Genomic DNA, 21591 nt, shown 5'->3' on the forward strand with positions numbered 1-21591 from the left:
CATATTTATAAAGGTGAAATTAAACTTTGTTCTTATATTATGCCCAGAATGTTGAGACAATTTCACCAAGTTGTTGGATTTGAGATCCAGCAGCAAGAAAGCAGTCTTCTGTAAGAAATTTTTAAATTGAATTTTTTAAAAAAATCTAAAACATTTTAAAAATAGTTTTGAATATTCATATAAGCATGATAAGAGAGCCCAGAGCAATACAGTTCCTTATTTTGAACAGAAGCACTTGCTGAATCATTCAGCAGCCAGTGATATGTCCATCATTCCTTTCACCCTTTATTGCCAATTTTCTAACTACAGGGATAAGAAATACATTCCAAAAATGTGGAGACATTTTCTTGCAATACAATTTTTTTTCTAAGTAAGACTTTGTTTTTGTTTTAATGGAATTCTTTCACCACTTCAGGAATTCCAAAGCCACCTCACAGCCATTGAATTACCGTTTTGAAGTGTAATCACTCTGCTACAGGCAAATATGACATCCAATTTGAGCATAGCTTTGTCCCACAAATAGCAATGTGATAGCTAACCTTGGAATCTGTTTCAGTACTATAGGATGTGGTATGAGAGTTGATGGCCAGGGCTTTCCTGTTCCTCTACAGATAAAAGTGGAATCTTTCAGGACTCACCTCAGCCAGCAATCTTGTTTATCTGATTAGATTAGATTCCCTAAGGTGTGGAAACAGGCCCTTTGGCCCAGCAAGTCCATACCGACCCTCCAAAGCGTAACCCACTCAGACCCATTTCCCTCTGACTAATGCACATAACACTATGGGCAATTTAGCATGGCCAATTCACCTGCCCTGCACATCTTTGGACTGTGGGAGGAAACCAGAGCACCTGGAGGAAACCCACGCAGATACGCAGAGAATGTGCAAACTCCACATAGACAGTAGCCCGAGGCTGGAATTGAACCCGGGACCCTGGTGCTGTGAGGCACCATCTAATTAACAAAAAGATATGTAACTCGTGGCAGTTCAGCAATACCCTAGTACTGCACCAAAGCAAATTGTTTTTGTACTAAATTTCTTTTAAGACTGCAGGCTTCCTGCCTTTCTCTCACTTCTGACGTATTACCTTACTTTCTGTAGTCATCCTACTGCTTTTTCCTTAGGAATTCAGAAAGCTGATAAAGAAGGAGGAACGACCAATTCTCATGATTTTCTACGCACCATGTAAGTTTTCCTCTGTGCATGCATTCATATTCTGAGCCAGCCAGGTATAACACTATCTATTTAATCCACTGACTGTACCATCATGACTGAGGTGTTGAGTGGTGGCATGTCCCAATTGCATGGAAAGCAGTGGTGGGGACAGTGTTTGTGGGAACTAACAAGAAAACTCATTTTGTACGCCACCAGTCAGGAAAAAAAAAATCTGAAAAGCCATGTACAAGGATCTTTACAAAAGAGAGATGCCGGGAGATGTCTGGGATAGATGTCGTTGGCATCAACCACGATTCCTCCTCCTGATTGCCATGCAGTGGAACTAGCAGTTGTTTTGAATACTACTGTTTCATCCTTGTCTCCCAATGCCAAATATCATACCATCAGACACAGGGTAGTGGGCATGTTTTCTTTGCCCCCCACCATACACCTTGGCTAGGGTTCAATTGAAAATTTCAAGACAAAGATCATTGGATTTTGCTAGCCAAGAAAATTAAACCTTACAAAACAAAGGTGACTAAATGGAGTTGAGATGCAGATCAACCAGGATCTAACTAATGACTGAAAGGGCTGAATGGCCTCTTGTGTTCCTATGTTTGAATTGTGCATTATGGGTGACTGCTTTTGTTTCAAGGTCCCCTCTCCTGCATTTTGTGAGTCCACACTGAAGTACAGGAGAGAAAAAGAAACTTGAGTGAAGGGAATTCGCTTAGAAAAACATTGCATGCTATTTTTACAAAGAATACTTTTTACACTGTTTGCACTGCTGCAACCCCTGATGGTAATGAAACAGCAAGATTCCTCTCGGCCTTCTGTTACTCAGTCAGTGTTTTGTTGCTTTGTGACTTATTTTCTTTCTGGAACAGCTGCTCATGCTTTTGTGTTTTTAACTTCAAATTGTAAGAACCTGCATAGTTGATGTGTTTATTGAGTAATGTGAGTGCTGCAAGAGCTTGCAGTATTGTTTGGTGTTTTTTTTAATTGTTGCTTCTTTCCGGCCGTTTTCCCCACTATGCAGTTGTAATCTGATTTAGCCCCTAAATGCTTTCCTCTTTTTTTTAACCCCATGCCTCTCCCACCCACTGCACCTTCATCTCCTAATGGGAAGGATGAACCCTGCAATTCTTTATGCTTCTGTCAGATTTTTAATAATAAAGATCATGAGCATCAACTCTGTATCGACAATTCTGCAATGCACTTTCATATCTGTATTCTTGGGCTGTGCAAAGTTTAAAGGAAATGTAAGACATAATGATTCACAGTTGATTGAGCATATGCTGTTCTGCATTGATTTTAAGGCGCGCTCAATTTTTATTCTGGCAACCATACTTTTATCGAATGAACAGAACAGCTTACTAGAAATAGGTATGAAACGCATTTCAGAAACTTACAAGTACAAAAGACTGGAATTGCATGGTTGGTAGATCTCCTTTGGGACAAAGATGGGTTAAAGTTTCAAGCATAACCCTTCATTAGAACTGCATAGTGAACAAGTCTAGTGAGATGAGCTGCAACCGGATCATTAACCAACTGTGTGTTTTCTGTGCTTGGTTCCCGAGTGGCACTACATTTTAGGCTTGCTTTTGATGTCTGCAAAACCAGGTGTAATGGGTCCCTTACACTAATTTTTCATGATTCCATTGCAAGGCAAAGCTTGGATGTAAGCACAAGGGAAATGATATTGAAGTTGGTTGAGAAACTAAATGTAGGCAAGTGTAGAAAAGGACAGTATTTCTATAAACCTAAAAACAAAAAGAACATGCTGGAAATGTTTGGCAAGTCCGACACTGCATTGAGAGAGAGAAGCATAATTAACATTTCAGGAATCGTCCTTTGGGAGATCTAAACCAGCTGAGCAGTGTGGGCAGGTAAGTGTAGATGCAAATCAAGGACTGGTACTTTTTTGGAAAAGGGATAATGAACGAAGGAAAGTCCTGAATAGCAAGAAAGTGGAGAAACTGTGTAATCTCAGCTATGTGGAGCTTTTCAAAGGTGAGAAGTAGATGAAAGCTGTGTTGAAAAGGAAAATTGCTATCTACGAATGGCAAAACATAATGCAATTCTGGATTTATATGAGCTGCTCAATGAAGAATGTTAACAACCGTGGAAGATAAATAACTAAACCATATTGAATGACAAGTAATTGCGTGAATGCAAATCTCTGAATTTTGAAACCAGGCAGAACAAATGTGGACCTTATTCATTGGATTAATGAAGGTTAAAGTAGAGACACCTGATTAAAGGTGTTCAAAATGATGGAAGGTGAATAGTGTAAAACAGTTTCCACTGACTAGGGAATCGTGAAAAAGTAGGTTTAAATTGAGGACAAGGAGTAGAAGAGTGAGTCATGTAATCTTAAACCACAAAGAGGCCATTTAACTCACCATGTCTATGCCAGCTCTTTGAAAGAACAGCCTAATTTAGTCCCACAATCACCCTTTGCTTTCATCCATCTACAGCTTTTTTCAGTAAATACCCAAAGTTCTTGTGAAATCGGCTTCCATTGCTCTTACAGTGGACCTTAATCCTTGGTGTAAGCAGCATTTTCATTACTACTCTTGCTCTCCTGCCAGTTATTCTAATGTATTCTCCTGTCCTAAACCCCTCTACCAGTGGAAAATGAGTGAGGTGGAGGCATAGTGGTAATGCTTCTGGAATTGTAATCCAGGGCTAATATCCCACAAACATGGGTTTGAATCCTATCATGGCAGGTGGTGAAACTTTAATTGAATCAAATCTAAAATTAGAAACTGGTGTAATGGTGACCTCACAGCTACTGTCAATTGCCTGCTACTGCCCTTAACCAATTGGTTCACGACTGTCCTTTACTGAAGAAAATCAGCCCTCCTCATCTGGTCTGGCCTACCTGTGACTGCAGACCAGTAGCAATGTGGTTCAGTCTAACTGCCTTGTGAATAGTTAAGAATAGGCAAAAGATTCTGGTCGAGTCAGCCTTGAACAAATTTAAAAAACATTTATTCCTACTGTTACAATCTGTGTGTATTTCTACTGTGTATTTTTGCCTGTATTAAGCCGCCACCTCTTATTTTTTGCTATTTCAAAATAGAATTGGTGCATGAAACAAAATACAAAAGCAGATGAAGAGGGGTTGAGAGAAAGTGATTGGATTGAACAGTTTCATTTGATGAACTGGCACTTGCTGTGCTATAATACGTATGCATTGGAGTGTGGTGAAGTGATTTGTTAAATCTGTCATTGACTCATTTAGCGCAATGTTTATCTCTCTTTCTGTTTATTGTTCTGCTGTTGCCTTTGACCTGCCCTTTCCCCCATGTGTCAGGGTGTGGGGTGTGTAAGCGGATGATGCCAGCCTTTCAACAAGCTGCCACAGAGCTAAAGGGCACCCATGTAAGTATTACAGTTTCATTGGTCTATTAAAAAGGCACCATGCATGCAGACTTGTCAGTTTTTACTTTGTGCACAGATCGTTATAATTGGATATCTAGTTGTGAGTCGGTTGCCCTGATCAGGTTTCTCAACCAGTTGGATTTCTATTAGCATGTGCAGGAATTAAAGCAGTAATGAAATACATAATCCTGTTTCATTGTGTTTAAAATTTTGTAACCCAGGAAGAAAATCCCACGCAGGATGTCATCCTTTAACATCATTCTATACAATGTCATTTCATATTCATTCGATTCTCTAATTTGAAACCTGAATTTGTGTTGCTGTTAAATTGCATCAACGTTTCTACTGCCTGAATATTCCCATGTAGCGCACACTTTCAATCTGCAAGAGCTGGATCTGCTGATTTGTGCAATGTGTACCCCACAGAGAGACCTACCAGGCATAGCTGCCCCATTAAAAGTGTACTCCAGTCCGTTCCCAGCATCTCTCACCCATCTTCACACTGCCAAGTCTTGATTGATCCATAAACCAGACCCACTCATCTGTCTCTGTGCCTCCAGCAATGCTCCTGTTCTCAAGACTTCAACAGTACTAGCAGTGATCTTCCTCCTAGTAACATTGCTAGGACTGAGGAGCTGCCTGAAATTAGTCAGTAAGTCTTTGGTAGTTGGATCATTGTCTTCCAAGACCTGGGATTGACAGTAGCAGACAAGGAGCTACCTAACTGGAACTTAATCCCATTGAGTTACTCCAAAATGCCTGTGTCTGGGTTCCCAATGGATGGGGCCAAGGTTACAGTCATTAAATTCATCCAAGTTTGGCAAGGAGAAGCATTTTCAAAGCTGACAGAACCGAGTTTAAATGAACTAGCAAATGGTGCCTAGTGCTTTCAAGCACCATCCCCAATACACACTCCTAACATCAAATGTCTCATAAAGAAGCTGTTCATGCTTTAGGATCCCAGTTGATGGTATTACTAGACAAGGCAGATCCTAGAGTGAACCCTGGCTTGATAGATTTATGATTTGGAGATGCCGGTGTTGGACTGGGGTGTACAAAGTTAAATATCACACAACACCAGGTTATAGTCCAACAGGTTTAATTGCAAGTGGCACTCTGAAAGCTAGTGTGCTTCCAATTAAACCTGTTGCACTAAAACCTGGTGTTGTGTGATTTTTAACTTAAGGCCAGGTAAACTATAGTAAGAAAGACCTTAACAAGAATACGGAAACAAAATTTAAATCTGTTTACCAAAAAACATTTGTTAGAGATTCAATTCTAGAGTGCTATCACTCCAATCTCAGATTTTTAAATCCTTCCTTAACTGACACTTTCCAGTCTCTTTGCCTTGGTTGGTTGAGCCAATTTTTCTTTTATAATTCTGTTCCATGTCCACTTACATGACCCCCTCTCAATTCTGATGGCTTGCTCTTTTATAACTCGAACCACTGGAAAATTTCTGTCCAAACTCATGAAGCTGAGAAGCTCTATAGACTAGAAACCACTTCTGCTAAGGCAACTGGTTAACCTGAACTGAAATACTTTTCTGATCTTGACTATTGATTCTTTTGAACCAAAAATTTGAATATTCTGATTTGAAGACTCTATTTACTCTGCCGTTTATTTACCCAACAGTAAAAGCACCTTGTCTATTAATATTGGAGCAGCTCCCCCCCCCACCCACCCCCCCTCCCCCCTACACACACACCCCCCCTCCCCCCTACACACACACACACACACACACACACACACACACACACACACACACACACACACACACACACACACACACACACACACACACACACACACACACACCCATTGCCACCTTGAGGGCAATCAAGGATGGTCAATCATGTCCTCAATGATGCTCACATCCTGAGAACGTTTTGAATAGGCGACATTCAGCACATTGAATGCTCACCGAGTCAACGCTTTCAACATGAAGATGGGCGTGTATCTAATATTGGGCAATGTAAACATTTTGCATTTGTATGAAGGGCAGGAAAATTAAAAGTAGTTATGGAGCAGTTATGACACCTTATGTTGTAAGTTGACTAATTGCAATTGGATTTCAAGTTGAAACGTTAGTTGTTTCCCTGTACCCTCGTGATAAGGGTTGTGTTCATTGACCAGGCGACAGCAACTAGGAATTGGAATTAGTGTTCTCAGCAGTCATAAGGAAGCTGTTAATAAGCACCACAAGAACTCCGCCACTAATTATAAACTTCCTTTGCCATATCCCACAGCTGCCTCTTGTCACTGTTTTATTCACAACTTCCCATACCCAGCTCTACTAACTCTGTTTTGGCCTACTATCTGGTCTTTTCCCAGCTGGGTCTTGTTGCATCACCCAGTCTGTTCAATGATTGAAGCAAAATAAACAATTGGGAGTTTTAATTGTTAGCTTAACCTAGACTGAACAGAAATATTTTATTTTTAGTTCAGGTTTCTGGGACTAAGAGTAAACTGCCTCCTGCTCAGCAGATTCCTGATTTTCACAGAACTGGACATTCCAACTCTTGGAACATTTCCGGAAAAACACTTATTCTCAAAATAATTAAGAGCTGTAGATTATCAATTCATCTTGAATTCATTAAACACTAATTTTCTACAAGTGATTTATAAATTCTAATGCTAACTGTTTTCTGAATAGGTCATGGCTGGAATGAATGTCCATCCATCTGAATTTGATGAAATCAAACAGGAATTCAACATCAAAGGATATCCGACCTTCTGTTACTTTGAGTAAGTTGTTGCTAAATCTTCAAGGTATGTTTTGAGTTCAGAAAATCAGATCTAAACAATCTTGTGTGATTTTCTTCTTGCAGGCGGATTAACAATAATAATGTAAAATGAAAGAGCTTGAGTGATGTGACAAATATAGATTTACCATCTTATTGCGGTTTTCTTTGTTTTGTCTTGTCTTGCTTTTCTTCCCCCACACTACTCAAAGATGAGGGCGCCCAAGAATGTACTGGCTATTAATTGGCAATGTTGCCTCCTTGCCATTCAGTGGAGGTAAAGATCCCAAGGATGCTGGACAGAAGAATAATTGGGCAAAAATGGACTGTGGCAGAGAAGATAGGAAAAAAACCAATTTAACCATATTGGTTAAAAAGGGGGGAAAAAAGACAAACCTATGTTTAATGTGGCATCTTTCACAATCTCAATATGGGGCTGGTGAAGAAGTGAAAAAGCCAAGCCAAGATGAAGATGTGAGTTTGCATTTAAAGCTTTGGGAACTAATGTAGGTCAGTGAGGGCGAGACAATATGGGAAAGTGTATGGTCAGTGGGGTTTTGGATGAGGGGACATTAAAGAATGTGCAGGATGATATGGCAGTCAAGAAAGTATTAAACTAGCCTTGGTGAAAGTGTACATGCAGATTTAAATAACACATGGATAGAGGCAGGCAATTTTTTTTTTATTTATCCTTTCATCGGATGTGGGTATCACAGACAAGTCCAGCATTTGTTGCCCATGCTTAAACCTTTGAACTGAGTGGCTCACTAGGCTGTTTCAGAGGGACTGTTAAGAGTCAACCATGTAACTGTAGGTCTGAAGTCTCATGTGAGCCAGACCAGACCAGATAAAAATGTTTATTTTCTTCCCTAAAGGACATTAGTGAATCAGATGGATTTTTACAACATCAGTGATTATTTCCATGGCCACTATTACTGAGACCTGTTTCATATTCCAGATTGGTTAATTGAATTTAAATTCCATCAGCTGCCATGATGAAATTTAAACCCATACCCAGAGCATTAGCCTCAGTCAAACGAAATTACTACTTTGTCACTGACCCCCCACAAAAGGAGGAGGAAGGAGTTAATAGTCTTTGTGATGAGGAGGAAGTGGCCATAAACATTGGGGGCATTGAATATGAAGAATCTTGTTTAACCTGAGAGTGGGGGAGGTGGAGTTTGGGTTGGATGGGGAGGTGTTAGTGGTTGGTGATTGTGGCCATCTTTAGTAGCAATGTACACAGTTTGTGATCTTGAAGTGATGTCTTCAATCATTCCAGTATTTAATGGGAGTGAATTGAAGCTCATCCAGGACTCCATGTTGGGCAGCAGCCTGACAGCACCAAGGTGGAGAGGTAAAAATGGTTATTTTGAGTGGACAGATGGATTTTGGCCCCGAGTCTGCAAATTCTGTTGCCAAAGCAGCAGCATGTGGAGAAGAAAGGAAACCACTGACAGATTCACGGAGAGTCCAGCGACAATGCATGAAAGAGCAGGAAGATAAGACTCAATTGGACTCTACAAGGGTTTAACTAATCATTTCCCTTCAGAGTACTTAGTGATTGCCGAATGGAGATGTTACGTGTGGCCTAATAGAGTACAAAATATATCATCTTAAAGACAGAAAGGAATAAGTTAGAAGCAAACACATCATTGCCATAATGTGTTCTGAGAAATAGTTGTTGCAGTCTGATTTTTAAAAAAAATTCTTTTTGTTTAATCTTCTATAATGTGATTTCAGACAATTTGAGAACATAAGGTGTTTATGTCAGTGGAAATCTGTCTTTCTGTTTATTCTCTCTGCCGGAATTGTTTTCTTTTAAAATTTATTCTTTCATGGTATGTGGGCATGGCAACGCTGGCTGTGCCAGCATTTATTGCCCATCCCTAATTTCCCTTAAGGTGGTGGCAAGGCACCTTAACCCACTGCAGTTCATGTGGTGTAGGAACACCTGGTGTACTGTTAGGGAGTACCTGGATTTTGACCCAGTGACAGTGAAGATTTGGCGATATAGTTCCAAGTCCAAATAGTCTGTGGTTTTCAGGGGAATACACACACAGTTTCTATCTTGGCCTTCCAGTGGTCAAGGTCGCAGGTTTGGATACTTGAAGACTTGATGAGTTGTCTGTAAGAGCTGTTAAGAATTTGGAAAATGAAAAGATAGATTACAAAATTAACACTTCTTTTGTTGGGAAAGAAGCATTCTGCCCCAGTCTTTATCCTCCTTTTAATTATTACTCTGATGAGTACATCATTCAGTTTTTAATGTAGCAATGGTCCCAAATTCAAATAGGCTGGCAGTTGTTACAAACCCGCCTGACCATTATGAAATACATGACTGGTGAAGAATCTATCACTGTCTAGCTTGGTGTCTATTTGAAACGACTAAGTGTTTAATTTGGTTCAGTTCCTAATGATCTCTGAAGTATCTCTGGTTCTTGATGTGTTTGCCATCTCTGAATGGGCCCAACTTGTAATCCAAGGATAGTACAAATATTAAATTGCTGAAGTATGGGGGAAAAAAGTACTGATTGTTCTACCTCATTTTTATCTCATTTCTCCTCCTGAAACCGTTGTGAGCTTGCAATAGTGTAAAATTCAGCATGTTTTTACTCCTTTGGTGCATCTCAGCTTGTTAGCTGAATCACTGAGTTGGCCATTTTATGAATCGCATTACCAATGATCTATGCCCGGTTTGCATGCCACATTCTCTCACGTTCATTTTCTGGGTGGGATATTCCACTGGGTTGCAATCTCTCACGAAAGCATTAGCTTGCAAATCTGGGGATGTTCAGGCCAATTGTAGCACATCGCAGTAAAGTCTAAGGTGATATGGGTTTGGAAATTATATTTTATTGTATATCTGTTTTGCAGAAAAGGGGGACCATTTAGCTCTTGTCACAGATTTCAAAGAGCAATCCCAAAATCCTTGTCTTGTTTCATTCTCCAGAGTCGTAAAAACCTTTTATTCAATTGCCTTTTTGAAAGTTACTGTTGAACCTAGTTCTACAGTATTCTTGATCAGGCAATGCATTCCATATCACATCAACTTGCTGCATGGATAGATATTATCCTCATCTCCCTCTGTTTTTTCCCAATTGTCTTAAGCATGTGTTTTCTAAACATCAACCTTCCTGCCATTGGAAATGGCATTTCTTTCATTTGTGCCCTTCAACGCATTGACTATCTCTCCCAAGTCTAACTTCAACTTTTTCTTCTGTAAGCAAAGTCATCCCTAAGGTCTTGAGTCTCCACATGACTAAAGTTCATCCCTAGTGCCCTTCTAGTAAATCTTCTATGACCCTAGCATCCTAACTAAAGTGCAGTGCACAGAACTGGTCACAATGCTTGGTAGTTTACAAAAGTTGAGTATTAACTTTCTTTCTTGTGAACTTTGATTCCTATAAAATCCGGAGTCCTATTAGCCTTGTAAAGGGGGGAGAAAATAGAGAAAGTGAGTGACAGTCTTAATTCTCATGTTCTTATGAAGAAATCAAAGGGTATGGGGAGAAAGTGGGAGCAGGGTACTGAGTTGGATGATCATCCATGGTCCTGTTGAATGCAGGAGCAGGCTCAAAGGACAGAATGGCCTACTTTTTTTTCTATCATCTAGATAGCAGTTTTTTTGTGCACAGATGATGTGAATTTGACTTGAAAGGTAACTAGGAATGAATGGAATAAAAATCTGCTTAATCCAACTGATCGCTATTTGCCTTGAAGTTGTGCTATTTCTTGATGGAATTCACACTCCAAATTTTGATACTGAAGTTCTGGGCTGTGTGTGGGGATAAGTCATTTGCATAGGACTATTTGACAGGGAAAAAAAAATAATTTTTCAACATTAAACATGGCAATTACAGTTGGGATCCTTTGGGAATGCCGATGAACTTTAATTGGAATTTTGCCCAGACTGATTGCCATTTGTTAATTTGAGCAAATTAGAAAATGTTTCTGAAGTATATTTATATAATCATCTTAACAGTGTTTCTTAAAATTGATCACTGTAAAAGCTGTTTTAGAATTACCATCGCTTCCTGAGGACCTATTTAAAATTCTCTTCTCAGAAATTGCTCCAAGAGTCATTTCACAGCAACTGACAAATTATGAATTTTAAAGTGTTTTTTAAACACATGACTATCTTGGTTGCAGTCACTAAAATTGAAAGTCAAACAGCCTTAACTTTTAAAAATTGACAAATTTGATTTGCATGTACAGTGCTTCTAATTATTGCATGTGAGAGTGTTACTTTCTTCTATTCCTTATGATACATGTATAGCTTATTTGTCCTATCTAAGGTGTGATTTCTAAAATTGTGTAAATTACCACTTCCACGGTCTTTGCGATGGATGGTGAAGTTATGTCAGGTATCTTGATGGTTGCTTTAGTCCAAAGATGGTTCTTACTGACTTTTGTGAATCTGAGGACCTCCCATTTCACAGCCAGTGGAATACCTTTAGAAGTATAATTGCTCTTGTAATACAAGAAACAAGGCAGGCATTTTGTGCTAATCAAGATTCCAGTATCAGGTAGGTGATGTTGGTTGGAGGATGAAAATTGGTCTAGATAGCAGGGATAATACCCCTTGCTCCACTTCAACAAGATCCAGTGGGACCTTGTGTATCCACCTGAGGGGGCAGATGATACCTCAATTTGGCGTGTCATTTTAAAGAAGCTTGAAAGGTAAATGAAGTCACCATAGTCCTACCAGACTAGAGCTGCTCTCTCATTAGAGGGGGACAACTAGTGGTGGTTTAACTTGAGAGTTACCACCAGGTGGTGAGGAGATAGGTTGAGGAGGAGCATCCTTCATGGTAACCTCAGCTTGAACCTGTGTTGGCAACAGTCATTGCAAACCAGCCATCCAGCCAACTGAGCTAACTACCCCTATTCCAAGGTAAATAGGAATGTATGGAATAACAGAGCAATATACCGTCTCAATTACATCACAGTGTTGGCCTGGGTTACTTGATGAGTTGCCTGCATTTGTGTAGCTGTCCTGTGGTTGGCAGTGCAAGTCTTGTTCCTCATCTCCTGGTTGCCGTGGAACAGGGAAGACTCTACCTTGTTGACCCAGTTTTCACCACTCATTCAATAAAGAGCAAAAATGAGTTCAAGGTTGAAAAACTTTCATTGATTATCATTTGTAAAAATAATCACCTCTGGACGATGCTTTAGAACTGTATCTCAACCTGAGTTGACTTCCCTGGAGACAAAGGATGTCTCTGTTTTTATGCCCATATGCCATTTCAGCATTTGTTCCTTTAAGGTGAGCCCTGAGATTTGATTACTGCAACGCTTAATTGATGTTTTGACAACAAAATGTAGGTTTGAGTAGCTATTACATCCAAGGATCTGAATTTTTCAATGGAAAAAGTGAAACATGAAATAATGACCCCTCTACTGTTATGACACAATCACGAAACCATAATTGTGTGAAGAAGTCCCTTCAGCCCATTTGATACCATAATTTCAGGCTCTCTATCTTTCATTACAAAATGGTTGAATTTTGTGCGATGTTGTATGTTATACACAATAATTGAGTTGTTTCTTTTTCTCTGCTTTCTTTCAAAAGGAAGGGAAAATTTCTATTTAACTTTGAAAACTATGGAGCTACTGCCCAAGATTTTGTTGAGTGGATGAAAAAGTGAGTAACATTAAGCGTTGTATGTATAAAGAAAACTACATGTGTGCCTTGCTGACTCGACTACCATGGCACAAAGGACAATTTTGTTTTCACCTTTCACCCTATTTTAGTGCATTGGGGAATAGAAATGCTTCACTCCACTGAGATTATGTATCCACTTAAACTGGGCTCTCACTCCAATTTTATTGGGCATGTTTTCATCATAACTCAGTTATTGTTAATGTCCTTATCGTTCATCTAAACAAATATTTACCGATAGCTGATTGTATCTGGAAGTATTTTGTTCCTGGATTTAAAGGATCATGTATCACAGGCTCCTTTGCAATATAGTCAAGTGCCTACAACAAAAAAAGTGCTGCTTAATGACTGGAATAAAATTATCTGTGTTGTGCTTTTATCTTTCTTAGCTATACGGACTTCACTGTGACCAAGTTAAATACACTCAACCACAGGAAGAGTCACTCTTAATCTCCTCTGCAAAGGAAAGCATTTGTTTTCAGGGAGGAGAATGAAAAGGACATCAACTCGCCCTTGGTAGTTGATGGATGGTTTGCACCTTAGTTTATCTGATGTGTTCATTTTTGTGACACAATTGCATTTCTTTTGCCACCAGACCCCAAGAAGCACAGCCCAAGGCCCCAGAGATCCCATGGGCAGAGCAGGAGTCTGCAGTGTCTCATTTAACAGATGATACCTTTGATGGGTTTGTGAAGGAACACCCATCCGTACTTGTGATGTTTTATGCGCCATGTAAGTTGCAGTTTAAGTGCAAGTCAGCCTTTACTTGCTGCTTATGGGCCTGTTCTGTAAGAACGATGGATACTTGAGGTTTTAGCCACTTTTAAAATTGCACTGTTGCTCTGGATCTTTCTTGTCTGATGTATCTGCAGTCTTACTACGTCATATGGACTCATACCTCACCAGAAAGCAATGGATTTCAATGGTAGTTATTGAGAGTTTGACTGTACCCAGACTCAGAAACTCTCAACCAATCACTTTGATTTAAGATACTCCTTATCTGCCCTAACATTGTCTCTGTGTGTAGTTCGCAGAGTGGCTGCTGAATCTGTTATATGCCAGGAATTTCAGTTTTCAGCTGGCTTGGGTCCTCCATAGTATTTTTCTTTTGAAATGTTACTAAGAATCACAGTTGATTATCTTGATTGGAGGAAAACACAATTAACATTTTGACCCCAAAGATTCTTCAGGAGGGAGCCCCTTACTCTGTCCCCAGCCTAAGTCTTTTCCATTGCAGGCTGTTGGGGGCATTGCATTAAGACCCACTCTATTTTAGCGATGCCATGTTCTGAGAGAGATGGTGTATAAGTTGGCAGGAAGTGTTGTGTGCTGGAGGTCCATTAGTAACCCCCCTCCCGTGCTTTGGTGTCAGATTTAATTTGATGCTCCTGTGATGTGCTTTGGCTTGTTTAATTACTTTAACACTGCTATACAGCTGGGGTTGGTCTTGCAGGTTGTCAGAAACTGTTCTTACAAGGACAGAAATGTTAAAGCAGTTTCTGCTTTTTCAAGCTTCAGGGAAGATGGTCAATTCTACTTTTGAACAGGAAATCACCTTCTACCCACACAGTTAGCCCATCTGATTCCATCTCTTTCTCCATCTAAACCTTGAAATTTTCTGAAGAAGGAATAAATCATTCAACTAATATAAAGAAAACAAACTCAGAATTTATTCTGCAAATGATCAAGGCAGGCAGTCACTGAGAATGCTACCATCAATGTGTTTTGTCTCAGTTTGTATGTATCCCTGGGATTGTGTGGTTTAAACACAATTCAGCAGAAACAAAGACTGAAAAATAGTGATGCACAGCATCAAGTCATCTTGTGAACAAGGCAGACTTAGTTCCTAAAATGCTGTTAATCAACACAGCTCATTATTGACCCTCTATAATTGGTATTCCATGAGTTAGGGACATTTGGGAACTGAACAGCAACATAATTTGCTTAACCTCATTTCAACAGGAAATGCTATCAAACCCAGCCAAGTCAATCCGCCTCAGCCATAAATAGATGAGACATGACAGGGTTAGTTATCACTGACAGTTATTTTCAGTTTTATAACATTTTGGCCTTTGGTGTTGCCAAGAGCAATGAGTTTTTGGTTGTTATCAAAATAGCACCCAGTCGATGTGGGACTGTTGTGCAAAGCCACTTGCTCCATCACAACCCTGCCAGTGATGATACAATAAATTTCGATACGTGATTCTTCTGTTTTCACTGACCATCTGTGCTGCAGGTACTGTTTTATCCATTAAGGAAATAGATTATGGAGGGTAATAGCAGGGAAAAAATTGAAAAAAGAGAAAAGTTAGGCATTGCGTAGGCCATACGGCACTGAAACAAGTGTTCTACCCATTGGGTTCATGCCATAATTAATGCTTCATATGAGCCTCCACTTCCTATTCCACCACCATTTCAGAATATGGAACTGTTCCTTAAATTCACCTGTGCCAATTGCCTGAACTGCTCCTTCTGGTACTGAGTTTCATATTCTGAAAAAAGAAAATTCTCCTGAATTCTCTATTGCATTTGTTAGTGACTATCTTATATTTATAGCTTCTTTTTCTTATCTCAACTACGAGTGGCAAAAACTTTCCCTACATCTATCATGCTTTTATAATTTTAATCGTTTTTTAAATTCACTCTTGCAATGTGGACATCACTGTGTGAACCAGCATTTACTGACCATTCCGAATTGTCCTTCAGAAGTTGGTAATGAGCTGCCTCTTTGAACCACTGTAGTTCATAAGCTGTAAGTAGATCCACAATGTCATTAGGGCGAGAGTTCCAAGATTTTGACCCAGTGACACTGAAGGAATGGTGATATATTTTCAAAGTTAAAAATTACAAACCAGTTTATAGTCCAATAGGTTTATTTGGAGCTACTGGCTTCCAAAGCACTGCTCCTTCATCAGGTAGCTAGTGGGGCAGGATCATAAGACACAGAATTTATAGGCACAAGATCATTGTGTCATGCAACTGATACAATATACTGAATGAACCTAGATTGTTGTTAAGTCTTTCATCTTTTAGAATGGGTTGCAGGTTTCAATTCATTAATACGTAAATCCCAGAACAGCTTTCAAGTACATCCAAGTCTGAGTAGCTCAGAGGGGAACTTGCCAGCAGTGATGTTTCTGGGTATCTGTGCCCTCATCCTTCTAGGTTCAGAAGGCGCTGTCTAAGGGAGCTTGATGAATTTCTGCAATGCATCTTGTTTATTCAGTATGCTGATGCTACTGAGCATCGATGATGGAGGGACTGAATGGCACTACTTCAGCAAACACGTTGAGTGGGCTACTTTGACCTGGATGGTATCAAGCTGCTTATGTTGTTAGAGTAGCACTCAGCCACTGAATTGGGGGATTTTTCCATCACAGACCTGGTTTGCACCTTGTAGGCTGTGGACAGGCTCTGGGGGAATCAGAAGGTGAATTACCTGCTGCAAGGTTCCTAGCTTCTGATTTGATTTTATTGCCATAGTACTTGTATGACGAGTCCAGTTCAGTTTCTGGTCAATGGCAACCCCAGGAATATTGATCGTCAGGATTCAGTGTTGTTAATACCATTGAATGCAAAGGGCAATAGTTCGATTCTCTTTTGTTGGAGATGGTTATTGCCTGGCACTTGTGTGGTTCAGATGTCACCTGCCATTTGACAGCCCAGGCCTGCATATTATCTGGATCTGTTGCAATTGAGCATGGACTTCTTCGGTATCTGAGGAGTTGCAAGAGATGCTGAACATTGTGCAGTCATTTGTGAACATCACCACTTCAGACCTTGTGATGCAGGGAAGATTTATAAGATCTCAGCCCTCAGTGTTCTCCCTTCCAAGGAAAGAAGACCCAGCCACTCTGGTCTCCATGACTGTCACATCCTTTACTCTGAACCTTCTATGCCAGAGGTAGGGACGCTAACACGATCTTGCAGAGGCAAAATAATTCAAATGGCCAATTACTGTTATGTGTGATTTTTTTAATAGATAAATAGTTTTTTCTTCTTATTTGCTAGCTAGTTGGATGAATGCAGCACTTTGGAAACAGTGGTTCAATCTGTTAAAACAAGCCTAAAATACCTCCACCTTTGTCCTTTATAGAGTTTTTAAATCCCGATTCTCTCAACTGTACTTGAACAGTTGACAGGTGCATGTTAGTCAGACTGTCTGCAGTGCTGAGGTGGCAGCTGGTAATTGTCACAGTGACAGGAAGTTATTAAACATGGAAATAATTGTGGAGCACTGAACCTATCTGATTAACACTGAGGCAGTCAGCTGGCCAATTCTAACTAAAACGAGATTAAACAATTTGTATTGCTATTTAGTTTCCATTAAATTCATCCCTTAAATCATTGACTGTTAATTATAGAAGTTCAATAATCAGTATTGTGTTCATTAGCAGTATTTTAGTGACTGACTTTGTTGGCAAAGCTGACAAAATGTGTTTCACTCTAGCAGTCTCTATTGGGCCCTGTCCCTCCATTTCGAGAAAAAAAAGTGACTCCAATTTATATAGCACTTTTCACGACCACAAGACATCCCAAAGCACTTTATAGCAAATTAAATATTTTTGAAGCTTAATTATTTATTGTTATGTAAGAAACAATGCAGTCCAGTTTACAGGCAGCAAGCTCCCCCAAAAGAAATATGATAAAGGCTAGATAATCTTTTTTTAATTGATATTTGAGGGACACCAGAGATAGTTCTGCAGTTTTTTGAATTAGTGCAAGGAGACCGTTTATGAGGTGGATTCAGGACTTAATTTAAAATCTCATCCAAAAGGTTGCTTCTGTAAAAGCCCAACGTTCCTTCAGGACTGCATGGAGCAGCCAGTTTAATTTTATGCTTAATGTCCCAACCTTCTGTCTCCAGTGAGACTGTTACAGACTGTCCCGTTGCAGATAAATTTAAGACCCTGCGTTCATCTCTTATCCAATGTTTATCCCTCAGTCAGTACCTAATTTTTAAAAATCTGATTTTTTTAATCACATTGTTGCTTGTGGGTGCTTTCGGAGTGCAAATTGGCTGCTGTTTCCTCTATAGCATCAGAGACTGCACCTCAGTGGTACTTTGCCTGTTGTAGTTTGAGGCATCCAGTGATGCAGAAGATGCAGTATAAATGCCAGAATTTTATTTTTTCATAGCAGAAGTGATGCTGCTATGCTGATTTTTGTTTTCAAATTACAAATTTCAAGGCAGGATTTCTTTCGGAGAGGAATATAACTGACAATGAAAGGAAATATTAAAAGAAGAATTTATACCTGTTCTTGCCTTTTCTAAAACAAATGGTAGGAACTGTTGATTGGGAAAATCGTAATTTGCCTATCAACCTCAATGTTTCTGCCATCCATATATGTACTTCATTCTATACTCTCTCCTACCCACAAAAATTGTGAACTTTACCCCACCAACTTAATCTCTTCAAGGAATGTTCTGCAAAAGTATTTGCTGATTGCTGCTGATTAATCCCAGACCATTCTTCAGTCTTCGCACTTTTGCTGTTTAATCCTGGTCTCCAGTTTACCACAAATTGCATTGCTCTTCCAAGCTTGGTTTGTCACCATCTTTCTTTTTGCCCCCTCTTGGCCATTTGGTAACATCTTCTGACCTGTTAGATTTCTGGTTGCTCTAAAATTATCAGAAAGAACCTTGGGCTGGTTTTTATGGTGAAATAATGGACTGAGCTGACATTCTCTCAAACTTTAGTTCTGAGATGGGGTACATTCTGAATTCTGTTTTTGTTTCCAATTTTGTAGGGTGTGGTCACTGTAAAAAGATGAAGCCAGAGTATGAGGAAGCTGCCGAGGTGTTGAATAATGACAGAGATGTAAGGAAATGTTTGTGCTTTCTTTCTTAAAACTTTGCTGTTTTAGCCGGAGTTATTGGTCAGTGAGAATAATGCACCTAAGAACGAATGATGCCAGTCTTTTCCCTATTTGCAAAATTTCAGTGTACCTTCTTATCTTTCCTCCTTTCTGTCTGCTGCTCCTTTGCTTTACTGATTTTGCTCTGTTATCCTAGAGTCCGGGTGTGTTGGCAGCAGTTGACGTCACAACTCAGAAGCACTTAGGAGAAAAGTATCAAATCACTGGCTTTCCAACCCTCAAGTATTTTGGTAATACCGAAGAGAAATGGACACTTCCGCATCTGCGGACCAAGGATAAGATCATCGAGTGGCTCCACAAGTATGTTGTTGATCTCGAACAAAATGCATCATTGCCTCTGCAGCATTTTTTTTTAATGAATCCAGGCTGAAGACTCACAGGGCACCTCAAAAGACAAGACAAGTAGCACAGAAGATGATGTGATGATTGGCTTGTGTTTGATGCGTGATGCACTGAAGTCACTCACTCTGGCCAGACATCTTGCCTGAAGAGCGCTAGATAAGATAAAAGCTCGGACGACTCAAAGTTGAGTTCTCCAATTTCAAATAACCCTTCCTTCCCATCCCCTGACTCCCTCCCCTTCCCTTCCACTCCTCCTTGCCACCAACTGGATTTATTCCTATCACTGACCAACCAGGTCGTACCCTCTACCTGGCTTCACCTATCTCCACTTCACCACCCTGCCCCTGCCACCTCCTTTATCTGTAGCTCCCCCCCCCCCCCCCCCACACCCATCCCCAACCCTGAAGAAGGGTTACACCTGAAACGTTGACTTCTCCACCTCCTAATACTGCTTGGCTCGCTCTGTTCTTCCAGCCTCCTGCCTGTCTACTTTGGATTCCAGCATCTGCAGTCTTTTTTGTCTCTAGATAAGATTTCATGCCCAGGTAGATGCCCTAGTTGGGTCTAAAGAGACAATCCATTTGACAAAAACGATTCTTTACATTTTAACCTTCTGCTGTTTCAGTAAAGTAATGTGAAGGTTCTTCATAAGGTAAATTATGCAAGCAAAATGTGGGACTGACCCACTTAAGTGAGTTATTATTGCAGGTTAACAGAAGTTGCATGAGCGAGGGTTGGCTTTAAGGATTGTCTTAAATGAAGAGATGCTGTTTAGGGTGGGGATTCAGTAGCTAAAGGCCCAGTGGTGGAGTAATGAAAATGAGAACAGAAGTTGCTGGAAAAGCTCAGCAGCTCTGACATCATCTGTGGAGAGAAATCAGAGTTAACATTTCAGCTCGTGTGGCCCTTCCTTAGAACTGGTCACTCGACCCGAAACACTAACTCTGATTTCTCACCACGGTTGCTGCCAGATCTGCTGAGCTTTTCCAACAATTTCTGTTTTTGCTTCTGATTTACAGCGTCTGCAGTTTTTTTTGGTTTTTAATGAAAATGAGGGACTGGAGTCATAGAGATGTACAGCATGGAAACAGACCCTTCAGTCCAACCCGACCAGATATCCCAACTCAATCTAGTCCCACCTGCCAGCACCCGGACCATATCCCTCCAAACCCTTCCTATTCATATACCCATTCAAATGCCTCTTAAATGTTGCAATTGTACCAGCCTCCACCACTTCCTCTGACAGCTCATTCCATACACGTACCACCCTCTGCATGAAAAAGTTGCCCCTTAGGTCTCCTTTATATCTTTCCCCTCTCACCCTAAACCTATGCCCTCTTGTTCTGGACTCCCTGACCCCAGGGATAAGACTTTGCCTATTTACCCTATCCATGCCCTTCATAATTTTGTAAACCTCAAAAGGTCACCCCTCAGCTGCTCCAGGGAAAACAGCCCCAGGCTGTTCAGCGCCTCCCTGTAGCTCAAATCCTCCAACCCTGGCAACATCCTTGTAAATCTTTTCTGAACCCTTTCAAGTTTCACAACATCTTTCCGATAGGAAGGAGACCAGAATTGCACGCAATATTCCAACAGTGGCCTAACCAATGTCCTGTACAGCTGCAACATGACCTCTCAACTCCTGTACTCAATACTCTGACCAATAAAGGAAAGCATACCAAACGCTTTCTTCACTATCCTATTTACCTGCGACTCCACTTTCAAGGAGCTATGAATCTGCACTCCAAGGTCTCTTTGTTCAGCAACACTCCCTAGGACCTTACCATTAAGTGTATAAAAGGTTGTATGGCCAGAAGATGTTTTAGAGGTGGACAGGGATGAGACCTTGGTGACTTTTGAAAACACGTGCAAAATTTTAAAGTATTGTGGCTGAGCTGATAATTGATGTTATACACTTGAGGCGAACAGGTGAATTTGGACAAGTTAGACCAAACAGACAGTAGAATTTTGGGGGTGCTCAGATTGATAGGTTGGGTGAATGGAGAGCATTGGAATTGTCATTGACAATCTTCATTTCCCTAACCCCAGTACACTGGCCAGCAACTAGTTCATCATCGAGTAGCTTCACACTGCTTTCCATATGAAGTTTCCCCAATTACTCATTGTCCTTGATGGTTCATGGGGTGATATCGACGTGCTTTTGACTGCGATGAAATCACTCCATTGAACTGCTCCAGTGAGCCTTTAGACAAGGGACTGTCAGACGCAATGTCACTCACCAGGAGCCACGGTGGAACTAATTACTTTTAATTTGACATTTTGATGACAAAGGGTGAGGAGTGAATCCTCAATGCTATAAACCTTTAATTAAATTGTGTAACAGGAAAGGAAGGAGACTCAGCCTAATCCATTCAGTTTTGTGGAAAATGTATGGAAATTTCAGTCTCTTGGTATTAGG

The 21591-nt window shown here is 40.3% G+C and overlaps 1 protein-coding gene across 1 annotated transcript in view; it reads left to right on the plus strand.

The window, feature by feature from the left end:
- The window catches only part of pdia5 (protein disulfide isomerase family A, member 5), a 113730-nt gene that overhangs the window by 37696 nt on the left and 54443 nt on the right, over positions 1-21591 (plus strand). Inside the window, exons 7-13 of the mRNA XM_072579921.1 lie at positions 1124-1184; positions 4477-4544; positions 7201-7292; positions 12864-12935; positions 13549-13685; positions 18705-18775; positions 18970-19133. Of these exons, the coding sequence (XP_072436022.1) occupies positions 1124-1184; positions 4477-4544; positions 7201-7292; positions 12864-12935; positions 13549-13685; positions 18705-18775; positions 18970-19133 (665 nt within the window). The remainder of the gene's footprint in view (positions 1-1123; positions 1185-4476; positions 4545-7200; positions 7293-12863; positions 12936-13548; positions 13686-18704; positions 18776-18969; positions 19134-21591) is intronic.

This window comes from Chiloscyllium punctatum, chromosome 10, assembly GCF_047496795.1.
Source record: "Chiloscyllium punctatum isolate Juve2018m chromosome 10, sChiPun1.3, whole genome shotgun sequence".
NCBI lineage: Eukaryota > Metazoa > Chordata > Chondrichthyes > Orectolobiformes > Hemiscylliidae > Chiloscyllium > Chiloscyllium punctatum.